This window comes from Vanacampus margaritifer, chromosome 16 (genome assembly GCF_051991255.1).
Source record: "Vanacampus margaritifer isolate UIUO_Vmar chromosome 16, RoL_Vmar_1.0, whole genome shotgun sequence".
Taxonomy (NCBI): Eukaryota; Metazoa; Chordata; class Actinopteri; order Syngnathiformes; family Syngnathidae; genus Vanacampus; species Vanacampus margaritifer.
Window position 1 is genome coordinate 8,088,200 of NC_135447.1, and position 17,658 is coordinate 8,105,857.

The 17,658-nt window shown below is 42.9% G+C and overlaps 1 protein-coding gene across 1 annotated transcript; it reads right to left on the reverse strand.

Moving 5' to 3' along the window:
• Nucleotides 1-954: 954 nt before the first annotated feature.
• nectin3b (nectin cell adhesion molecule 3b) lies at nucleotides 955-16,524 on the reverse strand. The gene is made up of 6 exons (XM_077546691.1): nucleotides 16,321-16,524; nucleotides 9,831-10,178; nucleotides 9,436-9,735; nucleotides 8,512-8,629; nucleotides 7,880-8,031; nucleotides 955-4,399 (listed from the first exon to the last, which is right to left on the reverse strand). Exons 1-6 carry the CDS (start codon nucleotides 16,397-16,399, stop codon nucleotides 3,714-3,716), a joined length of 1,683 nt encoding a protein of 560 aa, XP_077402817.1. The 5' UTR covers nucleotides 16,400-16,524; the 3' UTR covers nucleotides 955-3,713.
• Nucleotides 16,525-17,658: the final 1,134 nt, after the last annotated feature.

Consider the following 17,658-nt stretch of genomic DNA (forward strand, 5'->3'; position numbering starts at 1 on the left):
GGGAAGGTTAAGTGTCTCCGTTTTAACCCTATATTGCAATTTTGTTTCTCGAGCTCAAAGATGGCGACCATTTGATCCCACGTCGCACCGAGAGGCGTCAGCTCTGATTCTTTGTCCGGCGTGAAAAGTAACCTTGGAAACGGGCACGTTTCAATCAAATGCTAATTCAAAGATTTTGTCAGAGTACGTCAAAGCGGGTTTAACGTCACGATTCGAGATGCTTCACTGGTGCGCGGTCAATCTAAGCGTTTCAAGGTCAAGAGTGAAAACGGCGGTCGTGACCTTTGCGTGGCAAGGTCATCGGCGATGACAATTTCATAGGGAAGCTCAACAATGTCAAGGTCAAACCCATGTGATGAATGCCATCACGCAGCAGCGAGGCAGGGGGTAATGGGACATTCCCGGTCTCTGCTTGTTACAGCCTCGTGCTCCCCGGCATCCCCGCACCCCTTCCAGATTTTGTGGCCAGGTAGCACGAAGAGAAGCAGCCCCAGATGAGCTTGTTGCCATGGGGACAGTCAATGGGCTGGAGAGTGGGACACGGGGCCAGACAAACACTCAGCGTTTAATTTTACCAGCTGCTAGACAGTAGGGAAGAGACACGGGGGGGGGGTGAACTCGCAAAAAGAGCACGTGGGCCTTTTTGTGCCGAATCCAAAAAGAAAACCTGACACTGGAAAACCGAATTAGAAGGGAGAACAAATGGCCGTATTCCAGTTAAAGACAATAAGTGTAATTCCAAATAATTCCGAGAGACTACACGGTAATGAAGATGAAGCGAGGAAGCATTACATCATCGGCAGCGTCCCAGATGTGCATACTGGATCTGAAGGAGCGGGAGGGAGGCGGGGAGGGCTGACGGAGCGGAGTGGGGGGTGGGTGGTCTTATGCAGCATTCGGGAGCCAGAGATGATGTCATTTATTGAAGCACAAAGAGCCGAAGACGAGAGAAAATAACTCACATATGCTAAGGTGCTTTATTGAGACAAAAGTATCTGAAAAAAAAGAACAACAAATCAAGATTTCACTGACATAAATATATATATATTTCTTTCCATTAACTTACATTTCTGTTGAATACTGTATATTTATATACAAAGAACGAAAAAGGTGCTTATTAAACGTAAACTACTCACAGTGTTTATTTACTGTGGTACTATTACCTGTGAACTCATTGACAACAAAAGTGCCTATAATGGGTTTGCAATACTCTCATGTATACGGTGAAGATATGGCACCAAGAACAGAAATGGCACCAAGCATCGACAGGAAAACTACAAATACGGGAACAATTAAACATCTTCTAAGGCACTAGATCATTTTTTTTCAAGGTGTCTCATTGCTTCACTCAAGCAAACTCGATGAATTCAGGTACAAGGGCTGCGAAAATCGATTAGTGAAGTTTCCGCCTTAGTGCATAGAAGCAAACGACGGGATTAGGCAGCCATGCTTCCTGTTACCTGCACGGATGTTTGCCTGGACACCGACATGGCCACGATGCTTATTTTGCCACCCAACCATGAAAACGTCACATCAGGCCAATTCCATCTTTGCGGCGCACAAAATGGCTGCAGTTTGGAGATGAGATTGTATTCTCAACCCCCCCCCCCCCGAGAGACAAGCGTTGCCTGAGGAGCAATTTAATATCTTGCCTACACCAACTTGCGTCCAGAACGATTCAAAGCCTTTCCTACGAAAAAAGGGGGAAAAAACAAAAAACATGACGAGTACTAGCTTGGCAACAGCGGCCTCAAAAGATGGCACTCTAGACTGTACAAACACTGGAGGTAAACTGGACGATAAGGCCATGAAGACTTGAAGGTAGTTTGGAACTAAAGGAGCATGTGTTTCTAGCATTTCATTTCACATTAGAAACAACATGAGTTGCACTGGCCGACATGTCACTACGACGATGGCTGCCTAATCACAGCACAAGAGTCAACAACATCGATTGAACGAACGGCCAGCGGACGACAATACTGTTAAAGTGGCTAACGCGTCTTTCCGTTTCAAGCAACAGGACCCTGTGTTAAGCTAATATACGCTACGGCTTCATTTTCATCTAGTTGTGTTCTACGCATGTCATTCTTATTTCTACACGCAAGCAAATATTTGGCCTCTGGGCAAATATCAAAGGTGACAAAAGCTACCGTTTAGAAACGCTACTGTGCAAGAGGGGAGCTTGTCAAATCTCCTCCGTCCCGTCTGGTAAGTGCACGTGCCAAAATACTTCAAGGGGAAGTCAACTCCAAAGATGTCATTTACAAACCGTTGTATGTGCCCTCACTCGTCTTAACACGGCATTCTGATTAAGATTGCGAAATCCACAAAATCCACCCGTTTTGAATTAATTTAAGAGGGCGGGCGGCCATTTTGCCACCCATCACAGTTACTCAGGGCTCAGGTAACGACCAATCGCGACTCATCCGTTTTCTGAAGCTGAGCTGTGATTGGTTGTCAGAAGACAGGTGAACCCCAATTGGTCAACCAAGCCCCGCGCAAGTGTGATGTCATTTTCAGTCGACAGCAAGTAGCAAAATGTCCGCCCTCGAGATGGATTAAAAACACAAAATTCCACAAACGCAATATTAACCAGAATACCGTTTTCAGGCATGTGGGGCTGCATAAGAACAATATTGTAAGGAGAATTTTGGTTTGACTTTCCCTTTTTTTTTTTTTAAACAGCTCCTGATATGATATCCTGACATTTGAAAAGAATAAAACAAAATACTCCATCATATTAGTGCATCAAAAAGACAAAGATAAAGAATGAGTGAACCACATTTCATAACTCCCAACGGCATACAAACCACATAGTGGGCCCAGTTAAAAGTCACAGATTTGTCTGGATAACATAATCAAACTTCTACCTGCAATGTTGACAATAATCCAACGACAAACTATTAATTGACACTGGTACAGATTAGCGGGCCCATTAGTGCCACCGTCATGTAACCCAATACTGTATTCAGGTCTGTGATGGCGGCCATGTTACTGACAACTCCCCCCCCCCCCCCCCCCCAGTGGCTACATTGGCCCTGTGCCAGAGTGCAAACTGTCCAACACAGCCATTGTCATGTCGAGGTATTGTAAACTAAAAGAGGGCCCGACTCACGAGGTGAAACGGAGGACCGTGGCGGGTCCTTTCGTTCGAGACTTTACGCCTGCTGGTGGCAGTGACCCGGCTTCACTTCAACTTTCCCTATGCACAACAGTAGTAGAGAGGTTCCTCCAAGAACATTAACTCAAGTTAGCAAGGCCTTCAAATGAACTTCGGGGGGGGATTATTCACAGACAGAATGTTATTCGAAAGAAATATTGAGGCTATGGCAAAAGGCAGTGCAATTAAGTGGACTTCCATAGACGAGAGTTCAGGACCAGTAACCCTCGGACTAGAGATTCATGGCGAGATGTACATCAGGTTTTGGTCCCGGCCTTTCGTCTCAGTGTCGCGTATTCAGAGGTCACAGGTCTTTCAAACAAATCGGTTTGTGCAAATGAGAAAGCAAGGCCACCGGGGCTTCCTCACCTGCCAACATTAGTGACTGGACATAAATTGGCGGTCCAGACGCAACACAGCCGCAGCGAGGCTCATTTGCATCATGAGCCTCTCTCAAGTGTCTTCCAGGGTGCAAAGGTATTTAGAAGAAGAGAAGTCAAGTGTTGCTAATTTCGTAAAGTGGTGATCAGGGCGCGAGGACCGGGCGAGCTGGTCAAACGTACCACTCCCTGCGAGAGATGAGCGAGCCGTCTTTGTGAGAGACGTAATCGCCCTCCGGAGCGCCATCGTAGCACTTGTTTGCCACGTAGGGGGAGCCGTTCCTCGTAGGTTTGGGAGAGTGCGTGTACGGGGGCCTCCTGGGCTGCTGCTGTGGACTACAATACTCCGCTTGTCCCTGCTGGGGATTGGGCTGGTTGCTGTGGTGACCGCCCTCCCTCATGGCCCGCGTGTAGCCGTTAGACGGGTATTCATCTCCGCCGTAGCTGCAGTGGCGCTTGAGCTCGCGGCCTCCCCACTCCTCTCTGTCGTGGTCCTGACGGCGGTGGGAGCCGGAGCCGCCGCTGCCGCCGCCGTCGGTTTTGGCGGCTTGGAGCTCGTGCTGCTTGCCGGCGGCTTTCTGGAGGTCGCCGGGGCCCGGGTACTCTTTAGTGTAGCAGTCCCCGTGCAAGGACTGGTGTTTCCGCAGGTAGCACACGCCGGCCAGACACAGCAGCAGCAGCAGGAACAAGGCCCCGCCCACTGCCCCACCCACAACGGTGCCCAGGTTACTCTCAGGTAGCGCTTCGAGGGTCGGGGAGCTGAGATGAACGTGGAGCTTATCGTCCACGAGGGTGGAGGAGGAGGAGGAGGAACCAGAGAGGACAGGAGCAGTAATGGTGGAAGGCATGGTGGGAGGATCTAATGGGGAGTAGAGGGTGGGGGCGGGGGGGAGAGATGAACACACAGACAAGCACAATGTCAGTGCAACTACATTCGTCTACAGCATAGGTGTCAAACTCCGGGCCTCGAGGGCCGCATGTCTGCAGGTTTTGGAGGTTCCCCCCTTCCAACAAGCTGATTCCAATCAACAGGATCGTTATCAGAGCTTGCTGATGAGCTGATCATATATCAGCTGTGTTGGAGAACGGAAACATCCAAAACCTGCAGGACTACGGCCCCCCAGGACCGGAGTTTGACACCTATGGTCTACAGCAGTGATTCCCAACCACTGTGCCGTGGCAATTATTATTAAATTTCACGTAATTGGTCAGAAATGAAGGATTTAATACAAATAATGTATATCTGAGTTCATCCATGTCAGCGACAGTCACAGGCAAAACAATTGAAATCTTACACTAGATGGAATGACATTGCTTCCTGCGAAAATATCATCTTTGTGGTCAATTAAACCAATCCAGATTTCACACAGTCAATTTGTAAGTAAACCAAGGTGACCTCATTATTTCAGTATACTTTTTTGTGAGATTTTTGTTTGTTGGTGCGACATGACATTTTTTTCCTGACGTGTGATGGCTCAGAGGTTGGGGAAACACCGGACTACTAGAATAGGGACACTAAACTACAGTCAGCATTCTCAAGGTGTCAATGCCAAAGGACAAAGTGTATGTGAACTTGGTTTTAATTGTTAAAAACCCTGCAAAGTGAAAAAGTTCTTGCAAATTTGACATTGCACAGAAGAGTAAACAATTTTGCCAAATTCAAAATGATGAAAAAATCAAGCCCTTCTCTCTGCTCTCAAACGCTGTGGGTCAGCTAAATGCGTTGACTTGAAACTAAGCACCGCTCAACTTACAATCAAATAATGGAAAAATTGATTAGTCTTATGAGCTCCGTATAACTACACACTTGAGCTGTGAAAGTTATTTCTGCTTAAAGCATTTGCATGTTCCTGCTGCAACAACAAGGCGCTCTAAAGCGGCCATGCCAGCCAAAGCTTTTCGAAGACACGCTGGCTGTCAAATTACAACAAATAAAGCCCCCCCACCACCACCACCACCTCGCTCTTCTGTCCATCTCAGCGTGACGTGCACACAACGAGGCACTCTAAAGCAGGCACGCCAGCTTGCTATCCTAAGGGAAGATTCATTTTCAGGGTGTAAGCATAGAGCTAGCTAACCGCATGTCACAATTGCGCCAAACGAAGGCTCTCAAGTTCTTATGAGGGGAGGGAAGAGCCACGCCCCCCACCAAAAACAAAAACAAATGAGGAATACAGAAATGGTGAAAAACAGCTCAACACTACATCCTCACCACAATTTTCAGCAATAAAATCATTCAAAATGTTTTTTGAAATAAAATCTGTGAATTCACTTTACAGGGTCTTTAAAATGTGAGATTAGATGTAATGGTTGGACAGAGATTACATGACAGCGAAAAGAAGGATCTCCGAAGTGCACCAAAGGTTATAAAGAGAAGCACAGCAAGGCAAAAGTTTTCTTGCGTTGACCAGAGGTTCAACAACTTTGGCCTTATAGAACAACTGTTGGATGCATTTCAAATGAGTGGGTGGTTTGCAGCGCTTGACAAATTGTATTTTCTCCATTGCTCATCGCAGGGATGTTTGCTGCTACCTTTGACAGAACTCTTGCTGACGCTCAGAGCATCATTCATAACAGAGGAAGTCACAATTGTCTACTTGCCAGACCTTTTGCAGGGCACAAAACTGGAGTTGACTTAATGGTTGATGCTAATGAGACAATGACGAGCTTCACCTGTAAGCCAAGTTTGATGTTTTACATTACATTAAGTGCCTTCCCGTTATTTTGCATGAGAAATACTGATTTTAAATCCAGACATGAAGATTACCCGTTCCGAAAAGCGTGCTAAAATTGATTAGTATCCCAAGACGAAAATCATGTTTGATATGCTTTCTTGTACAGTACGAGGATCTTTTTAAAACAAAACATGAATCTGACTTGACAAAACTCCACTTAAATAGTTCATGTTTAAGTAGCTTGTATTATGTTATCATTGAGGTGACACGAGCAAACTGAAATTTCAACTAACTAGTGGCAGTGAATTTATTTGTGTGACAAGAACAGCAGTAAAGTAGGACAAGAACAAACAACGTTGGGAAATTCAGCTTCATTCAGTTTGACTGCGCTCCCAGGAGGGACTCTGCGGAGATAAGTTGCTAGATCTTTAGATTTTTCTTGAATACATAAATGATTACACCTTTCCAATCTTGTGTTTGCATATTGTGCCTAACTTTGCAGTTCTGGTTGTCAGTTATTCATTTTTATGAATGAACTTTCAATTTTAAATCAATGCTATAGAGTTGTATTATGCCCCAACTGCTGTGGAGTCACTGCAGCAATGAATTACGGCAGTTTCAGTGCGGTATGGCTAGTGGCTGCCCTGTTTGTGCATTAGAGTGCATTACTGTAGCTGTTTGCACACTGAGCTCATGTTGGCTCGAAAACAGTTTGGCTATAATGTTGATATTTTCATACAATTTCCTGAGCTCATAATTGTTGGGTAAATTCACAGGACTGACAGCATTAAGACACTGCCCTAACGTATTGCAACATAATAAAAAAAAGCGTAAATTGATCTGGACTACAAAACCAAAGAATAAAAAAAAAAAGAGAGATGGAGGAATTGAAGTAATGAAAACAGTCTACAAGCCAAAGTAGTGCCAGACAAGATCAGACACAAGCGCACACTTCTGATTGGTTAAAACCACAAACCCGGAGGTCCGTCATCTTTATGTGGACGAATGGTGCACATTCAAGGAAGGTGGTCAATTAATGTGTGCGTACACTGACAAGACACGCAACAAAGAGTAAAACCAACACATGTAATCTAGTGAATATCTGCACGGCCCCTCTCATATGAAAATGGAATATGTATGATAAATAATATATAAGAGTTGAAAAGAACTAGTTAATGTTTTATGAAAAGGGAGACATCATCCCAGCCAGGCTGAAGACTTTTGCCTCTTCCTGCGTGACACAGAACACATGCACGACACAAGCATGACACATTTCAAGGCCATGCGAAGAGAAAATGCGCGCGCACACACACAAACACACAAAAAAAAAAAAAAGGCAGACGGAAGAGAGCTTTACTAGTTACTCATAGGCCAAGAACGTGCCATATGAACATCTGGGGTGTTAATGTTTATCATCAGCAAGCAATTATAGGTCAAGTATTATACTGTAAGTGCCCATACATGCTGGTGAATGTGAATGTGAATGCCCTGGGAGGCTGCCAGCAGCTGGCACGCACGCACGCACGCACGCACCAGGAATGAGGCAGAGTCACATTTCAGCTAAAAAGGACAGCATCTCACAAAGCAATGCGCTCAATGAAGCGTGCGGCGTGCATTGTGCATCCTCAGGCAAATGGGAGCCAGACGTGTTCCGGTGCGCTCACCTTGTATGAGAATGCGAACGTCCCGACTGCGGAGGTTGATGTCGTTGGCAACCTCGCACCTGTAAACGCCCGAGTCGTTCCTCTGGAGAGGACGGAGGAAAACCAGCGTGCTGTTCAGGACTTGGACGCCTTCTGGCATCTCACCGTCCAGTCTGGAACAAAATAGAACAGGAGCATTTTCGCCAACATGTCGGTAGTCAGAATGATGGGAAAATTATTCTAACTCTAAATATTTTGTGGGTAAATGACAAGTTACGCAAACATCACTGTTGATCTGCAAACTGTACATCATCAATGCTTTTTTTGTGGATTTATTTGTAAAGCTGGCGGCACTAAAGCTCCAAGTCAACAATTATTAGAAGATGCTGACTGTTGTATGTTTGCTGCGCAGGACAAAGTGATCGCTATGACTCCACGTGAACTTCAAATTGACTTTTCTATTTCACAATAACAAATATATAAAAAGGTGGACCACAACACAAAGACAACTTTCAACAATCTCGGTTGATCAATTATGATTCAGATCGACTGCAAAACACAATAAACATTGGAAATTTAATAACTCTCAGCAACAATCAAAATGAGAACATTATCTTTGGAAAGGCAATTTTTTTTAACATATATACACACACCTGATCCATCTGAAGTGATGAGCTTGTGGGTTTGCATTGGCTTTGCACGTCATTTGAACATTGTCCCGGCCCACGTGCCAGTCTCCATCGTATCCCACCACAGAGATATCAGGTGCAACTGCAGCAAAATAAACTAAGCTGATGAAATGATGGCAACATCACGACAAAACCACCAAATGTTGTGGACAAACAAATGCTAAAGCATGTGCCTTAATAAAAAAAAACTGTTGAGAGATTTTTTTTTTTTTTAAAAACCTATTAATTCCACAATTTTCCATAATTAATTGTATTTTTCTACTTCTATTTTTACTATTTTCTATGAAGCTGAGAATAGATATTTACTCAAGTAAAATCTTGGAATGAATGTAAAATCAAGTAGAAAGTATATTTCGATACAAACACTGCTCTAGTTTCCATTGGGCCTTCAATACGATTCTAGTCCTGTAAAATACAACTGTTGTACAAAACAGACAAAACTAACTGAGCTTTACTTTCTTATAACCTTCTCATAGAAACAATTCTCAAAACGTCTCGTTTACAGATTTAGTTCTGCCAATAGGAATTTGCCAGGCCCCGTGGAAGTTACTTGAGATGATGGGCCAAAGACATACAACCTAATATGCTATTTGAATTTGCGAAGTTCACAAATTACTTAAGATTTCCCCAACAAATGTCAAGCAGGTTAACACTTCAAATAATTTTAATTAATCTCCAAAGCTAACGTTTCGACTTTGACAGCCTGAAAAAGAGGACTAGAATGCCTACCAACTCAAGAAAACCATTCTTTTGGGTTCTCTAATTTCACAGCATACACTAACTCAACTACCCTTGTAATCCATTTTCTTGCATCCTCCTAACACACCTTCACCGGATTTAAAAACAAAACAAAAACAAAAACAGTTCACAGTTGATAGATGCACCTACACTGCACATTAAGCTGATAGGGGACCCGGAAGTCGCTGAGCAGAGCTGGGTGGCGGACAACGCAGGTGAGCGTGTGTCCTTGGATGTGACGTGTGGGCTGCCAAAGGTAGCGCACTTGCGTGGTGGTGGTTCCATTGACGTCGTCGAAAAGCTGCACTTCCGATTGGCCGAAAAGGTTGGACTCCCAGGACACCTCGGCCGGGGGGCGGGCACGCTCGGCGATGCAGGTGGCCACCACCGTCTCATTGCTGCCGTCTATCAGCGCTGTCGAGCCGGCGGACACGTAGACCTTGGGCTCCACTTCAAAGTGACACAAAGATGAAATGAAAACACTTTGTTGAGGACAGATGACAAAGAAAAGTGATATTTTATTATTATGTACTTTCAATGCTTACCGAGCACACTGACAGTTGTCGAGGCTTGAGTGATCCCGAGTGGGAACGTGGAAGCCTTGCACGTGTACATGCCCATGTCCGCAAAGCCGACATTCTCCAGCACAATGGCGGCATCGTGGAACGAGGGTGAGCGGAAATACAAGCGATGGATGAACTCCGGGGAGATGGAGATGCCGTAGCGCGGGTTGTAGACGGCCACTGTGACCGCGCCGGAAGGCAAATGCCGCTCCCAAGAGCTCTGAGTGAGCGTGTGGTTGGCCGTCACGTCCACCTGGCACTCCAGAGTCAGGTTCTTCCCCAGCACGGCGGTCACGTGGTGGGGCACGACCACCTGACTGGCCAACATCCCTGAAAAAGACGCATGGGAAAAAAAAATCAATAACCCAAATACGGTTATACAAATAATGTGCGGACAAAAAAAATATACAGGGGTAAAATAGATTGTCGCGACTAAAACTAGACTAAAATGTTGACAGTTTTTGAAAATTATGTTTTGTTGGCCTTAGAGGCTAAAATTTTAGATTTATAGTCGACTACAAATGGACTTAATAAAAACTAACAAGCGTGATTGAAACGGGAATAAAACTGACTAACTTTAAAAATGGCGGATAAAATTAACACTAGTAACGAACAATCAAGCTCACCTGTTTTATGAATTGGTCATGTGACGCTTGCAAACTGAGCCATGATTGGTCCGTTACCTGCGCCCTGAGCATCTGTGATGTCAATCAGTTGACAAAAAGTGGCAAGATGGATAAAAACGGGTGGATTTTGGTGCAACCAAATTAAACCGAATGCCGTATTTAGACTTTAGAGTGGCCGCACAAAACATTGTAAAGAAAGGTTTTATAATAATAATACTGAATATAGCCACCAATACCATATTTCATGATTACCTTACGAGTTCGTGTTTAGAACCAAAATTTAAAATGGCAAAATTGTTTTTAAAAATGTGATCGTTTTTACAGCCAATAGGTTTGTGTAAACGAAACGATCTACATTTCTAGCAAAAAGTTTGTTCTATTTTCAAATGAAACTGCTCAAATAGTTTGTTTAATCCCCCCAACACTGAAACGGCAGAGCATCGACTGTAGTTAAAAAAAATAATAACGCAGTGACCTGGGATGAAAATGTATTTGATGCCCTCAACCGAAGAGAAATAATATGGGTCATACTAGGACTTTGTTCAAACGAACATTTATGTTGTTGTGTCTAATGTTTCAAAGCCCTTCAAGCGCAGAGCGATGTGACATTTGTGGCGATAAGACGGGATTCAAAGCATGATAGCATCACAGCAGGCGTCAAGCATTTAAACAAATAAAACGCAGATGACAGTGGGAGCGTTCATTTGATGAATCCGTTTAATCTGCAAGCTTTCCCTCCACCCAGACACAACGCATGAAAGCAGTCAGCCTCTGCATGTCCTCTTTTTCCGACAAACCCGTGGTCTTTCTGTCACAATCGTGCCACCGCTCAAAAGCCGAAAGCTCATCTTTTTAAGGAAAGGCAAAAAAGGGATACGACAAGATCCCAGTGAAGGCGGCGGACGCGAGGGTACATGTGGGGATGACATCACCGCTCAGAAAGAGAGAAAAAAAAAAAGTGCAAGGGACGACGACAGAGGGATGCTATCGTCAAGATTCCGGTTAAGAGAAAACAGATGAGTGACGTCACGGGCTTTATGAAAAAAAAATTAAAAAATGTGTCCCTAAGCCTTGGACTACATCACTAATTGCAACAAACTGCCAGCGTGGAAAACATCATGACTAATCAAAACCTGCTGTGCTGCTCGGCAACTGAGTCCAAAACAGTATTCCATTGTTGTTTTGCCAAAATCAGCTCCATCTCGCCAAACTCCCTCTTAAAAGACTGCGTCCACAAATATTGGTGGAGGACTGACTCAGTGAGAGCGAAAAAAAAAAAAAAAAAGCTATCATTTTATTGCTACTGATTGATTTTCTTCTCCGCGATAGCTGTAGGCTAACTAAACGATTGCACAGGCAGGAGATTGCCCTATAAAATGTATCATTACGTCCCCCAAGGAGAGTGAAGCCATTCGGAATGAAGAGTGACAGGGTCGCGGCAATGTTGGTTCACTTAGTGCGGCTAATTAGTTGCCTCAAACAAGGCATTCATAGTTTCACACACAAAACGGAGATTCAATACCAAGTACATCACTACACATGCTCATAGGCATAAATAATTCACTTGGAAACCTCTGGCAGTCATCAAATTGTACATGTGCAAACAGATGAAGGCAACTCTCACCAATTGGCAAGCATCCTGGAAAAGAATAATTATGTCAGGCAAAGACCTGCAAAGAAATACTATGGTCTTGTCACAGTCAGTAGTAAGTAGTTGCGTTCAAAAATGCGTAAAAAACTTCTTGTGAATTTGTCCCAAGAGACATGACACCATTTTAAGGGCCCAGAACAAAGTACCGTGATGCCATGTCTGCTGCTTGAATTAAACTTGGTATTTTTTTTTTTTTTTTTTAAGCCCGGGCAGCAGTTATTCAATTTTATGTAGTGCGTTTCATTAATCACAACTTATGCTGTATGAGTTACAACTGCTTGGCTGGTTTTCCACATTCATCAGCAACTACTGAACATATTCTAAATGACAGCATTTTTGGAATATGCCGTTTTACAAGTGTATGGAGCCATGACATTACATTCTTAAATTGTACAGGCCATTTGGAAGTGACTCAAAGTCCACTATAGAATACTAAAGACACTTTGATCGAAATCTACACATCTTAATACTTTTAGAAAAAGGCTCTCTCTATCTATCTACATTTTTTTTTCTTTAAAATTATTTTTTTGGTGTGTGTGTGGAAATTTTGGGCCATACAAAAATACTAGTGTATCGATTCTTAGTATTGTTGACTTGTGTATTGGTACTGGTACCGGTCTGGGTGGGGAAAAAAAAAAAAAAAAAAAAAAAGTGGCATTGAACATCCTTAACTTCTAGTGCCCGTTTTAAATATGGAACCATTTGGTGATAAAACATTAAAATGTCCACGATAAAAAACTATTGGTATTGACAGCCATCATGAGTACCGTCAGATACCTTGAAATAATGCTGGGTACTGCCCCGATACTTGGTATCGGGACGCGACCATCCCTACTAAATTGGGTTCATTAAAATTTCTGTCATTAGGTGCTTTGTCAGTTTAGTAATTATATAGGCCTTTAAAAAAAAAAAAATATTGTAGTACTGTAGATGTTTTTAGGGGAAAAAAACTTGCATGTCAAAAGTACTAGTGGTATCGGTACCGGTGACTAGTCAAGAACTGACTCAGAGGTGGGTTTGAAAATATGGTTTGATACCACTTTATACAAATTGATACCCATATGAGCAGAGATGGCAAATCCAAGTCCAAAAAGTAAAAAAAAAAACTGCTACAGTTTGCCTTTAGCCCCTTGTGCTAGCAAGCTAGCTCCCTAGCAGGTAACCAAGCGCACGGTGAGCTAGCTAGGGAGCTCGCTAGCTGGCACCTGGGGCTAAAGCCAAACTGTGGCAGTTTTTTTTTTTTACTTTCTGGACTTGGATTTGTCATCTCTGCTCATATGGGTATCAATTTGTATTAAGTGGTATCAAACATCCATATTTTCATACCCAAAACTAATTTCTCTACTTGCCCTTTCAGTACAGGCAAATGATAACGCTAGACAGCAAACAACAGCTCGGTACAAGGAAAGGAAGCTGCATATGTAATGGCAGAGGTATAGCGACTTTACTAAATTTTTTATTGGTGACATGACAACCTTACATAAGCGTGCCCTCGTTTTTCTCTGACTGAGAATAAAAAGTGACGAAAATAGGGGCGAAGTGCATTTGATCATATGCGCAGCCTAGCTTGACATAACGATAAGCATGTACTTTGTGTGCTTTCAGGGGAATCTCAAAAAGAAGCTTCTTGGTGTGCAAAATGTAATACAATGTGTCCCCTTCACACTCAGTTAAAAAAAAAAAAAAGATTATAGATATCCTAGCATCAAGGACACGTTGCTCCTCAGGGACTGTCTGACGCTGGTTCTCACTTTAGACAATAATACCTTCACATGCACCACTTAAGGATAGGTGACAAATTACTAACATAAAGCATGCTAGTAGAAAAGCTTTAGGGTGCTTTTCCAAAGATTCCCTGGATCCATACTAGACTTTAACCGACTTCCCCCCACCCCTCAAAGGATATTCCCCCTTTTCATGTGGTTTGCTGTCAGAGACACTTTGGGTGGGATCATTTGATTCATATCTTTCTTACCCCGAATGTTCTCTATAGAGAAAGCATTGGCAGTAACTTCAAGTTAGTCCATCAACCATGTGTAAGTGGCAGCAAGAATATAAATATGTATGTCTTGGCAGAGGGCAGGGAGTCTTGCTAAAAGTGGGAATCAGAGCATAAAATAGATGGTGTTAGGGTGGAGGTAGCAGTGGGGCTTGTGCAGCTGAATCATTTGGAGTCTAGACTTACTCAACTAACAAATCGAGTTCTTGTAGAAGCGGCCTGGCTATTACAGAGGTACATGTGTCCATCCTAAGAAATCAATCAAAAGGGAAACTCTCTCCATTCAGCCATCATTTGAATTTGTTTGGCTAAATTGTCAGCAAGGGCAGTGTTTGGGGATGGCACATACTACACCACTACTAGAATTAACAAGATCATGTTGGTGCCTTGGCGATGAAATCCTACATCCACCAGATAATGCAAAAGGACTGCGTGGGCCCTCACATTAAGCGAGATAACAGCATTAGCTTCTTATGAGCAACACTTACTTGATTGCTCTGTTAAGTTGTTGCTGGGACAGGGGTGCAGTTTGTGTTTGGCAATGTGTCCATGTACCACAATAAATGCTTTCATTGTTTTCTACACTCTGGGCTCGGCTTGAGCAATTTGTAGACTTACATTACAATTAACGCTATCTTAAGTCAGTTTTTCCCAAACTTCATTGAGCCAATGGGAACATGTTTTACGCTAGAAATCTCACAGCACACTACCAAACAAAAACGTCAAAAAGTATAGCCAGAGTGGTGCCTTGACTTATGAGTTTAATTCATTCTACGACCACGCTCATAACTCAAAACACTTGTACCTTAAATCTTCAAAAATGCGCGTGTATTTTTAGCTGGTAAAAATGTTTGTGCTTTTTTTCCCCTTCTACCCTAAGACAAGAACCAATAGGACATTTTCATCCATGGCCGTGATTGGTCAAAAACGTGCACAAGATGCCGCATCACCTCGAAGTATTTTACAGAATGTCCCGCCTTTCCTGTCCAAATCACCGTGGAGAAGTGCCAGATTTATATTGTGAAGAACTTCCTTGAGTGAATCACAATTATCAATCAAACTATTGCCAGGTTGTTTTGGAATTGCATTAAAGAAAAAAAATCTTTAATAAGATGGAATATACCAATGGTTAAATTAGGAGTTAAAATGAAATTTAAAAACACATAAAAAAAAAAATAAAAAAAAAACAGTGATTGGTCAACTGCTGGTCACATGAAAAATGGACGCCATCTTGTTACCCTGCTGAAACAGAGTTGGCCAAACTCTCTCTGTATAAGGCTCTGAAGGTTGAAATGGAAATGCCTGATATTGTCATTTGTTTGTACTCGTTATGTGAATTTGGAAAATTATTGAAATGCGATTGTACCTATTTGTTTGTATTTGAAATAAAGGGAAAAAGGCTCTGAAGGTTAATAGCCCCTTCTGCCATCTAGTGGAAGAGAATTTTATTGTTCTGCCACTGGCATAGCTAGCAAAGAGAGATAAAAGATCACAGTATTTATGATGACAAAAAAAACTTTCTGACCAATAACCCATTAAGTGAAATTGGATAATTTCCCAGGCACACCTGATGATATTTCAAACACTATCACGTCCACAGTGGGTGGAATAACTGTTTTAAGTTGTGTATCCCAAGTACCTGGAAATAACTGAAAATGTTTATCCCTGGTTACCTTTGGCCAACCTGTTTTTAAGTCTTTTCCAAAAGTAAAAGGAATCCCAATACTTTTGAAAGGTAGCGTACTGTACATACGGTAGAAACATGCTACTTTGTCAGAGAATGTCCAGGCGTTAATATGGCTGCCATTGAATCGGCAGGGTGGCGGTATGTACAATTTCATTGCATCTGCTCCTCGGCGGTTCCTATGGCGTGTTACTATGGAAGCCTCAGGTCGGTGCGCGAGCAGACGTGATGTGGTGACACTGGCTGGAGCGGCGAGGCAAGTCAACTTGCAGCCAAGTTTTCTCTGAGCTATTTCTTTCCGAGGCACCTGCTCAATTCGCAATAGTAAAAAAAATAAATAAATAAAAAAAAAAACTGGAAAAATAGTATAAAAAAATTCACACTTTTAACCTACCTAGGAAGCTAGCTTAATAACTTGCTAGCCGCACGTGTGCGAGATAAGTTTTTCATGAACCAACTATATTTTAAGTGTTGATAAAACACAGCAAAAACGAATAAAAAACCCCACTCACCTGTAAGATGAAACAAAAGGAGAAACAACGCGACCTTGCCATGTCGTCCGAGGTAAGATCGGTAAGAAAAAGAGAGCATTGTGTTTTTTTAATCAAGGCGAAAATCACTTGCAAGAGGACGCGACAGCTGCGTGCCAATTTGACGGTATGCACTGAGTGCACAGCGGAACCTCCTCAGCAACAACTCAGAGTGCATGCGGACCGTACCATCTGCGCCGCATACAACAGGGGGAACGTAAAACTCACCTGCCTATTAAGTGAATGGCATTTAAACGTGGCTCTACAGCGAATATTACCCTCGGAGGAACACACCATTAGTATTCACATTACGTCATCTCTTTTGAAAACCCAATATCAATTGATTAATCAAGTCACTAATCGTTTCAATCTCTGCACACGCCGAGTTTAACTGAATATGTCGTCACCTTTGCCAAAGGCTAAATATATACTTAACCTAGTCTATAACTTGCTATAGCTGACTGTAGCTACACATTGCAATATGTCAATGTTTTGTTGTTTTTGTTTATAAACTTAATTCTGTTGTTTTTAAGTGTGTGCATCTCCTTTTGATGTGAGCTTTATGTCATATTTGACGGTGAGAAAAAAAACTACCTGTCTGTCTGTCCAATTACGTGAGGATGACGTCAAATTTACGCGTGCCCCCTTCCCCCGTTAGAGGCTTGTTGCGAGGTAAGCATAGATGCAATTAAAAATTATAAATAAGTTCCATTTACTTATTTCTAAAAGGTAGGCCTATGTTTATTAGTTTAGCTTCATCCATCACTAAAAAGTCACATTGCATATTTATTTCCGCCCCATCAAATTCAAGTAAAAACTGACAAAAGTTGGTTGGCACATACAGTATTCCAGTCTCATTAATGCCTGCATGTGGGTGGGATGGAGTGGGGGTTGGGGTACAGCGCTCCCTCCTGCTGACAGAAAGCTAACCAGGTCAGCGCTTTAATTTGAGTCTCACTACAAGCCTATGGAGAAGAACCATTGGGGATACCATTGCTCGGTAGTAATTGCAGAAGAATTACGAGTTAGATTGCCGCATTAGTGCATTCCGTTTTGTTGCCTTTACTGTCACATGCCAATGCCATTGTTTTGAGCTTTCATTTCATTACCAGCGTGTTATGTAATTGGACTTTCAACTCTGTTGAATACCCTGTAGACATTTCTGACGAGTTGCAAACGAGAGCTGAAGCTATGCCGAACATGGAGGTCGAGCACGGCGCATATGCCGTATTGTCAAACCGTCCATAGAGGCCCGTAAAACGAGCCGAGAAGAAGAATGAGAAGTTATAGAGTTAAAAGCACAATGTATGTATAGCTGTG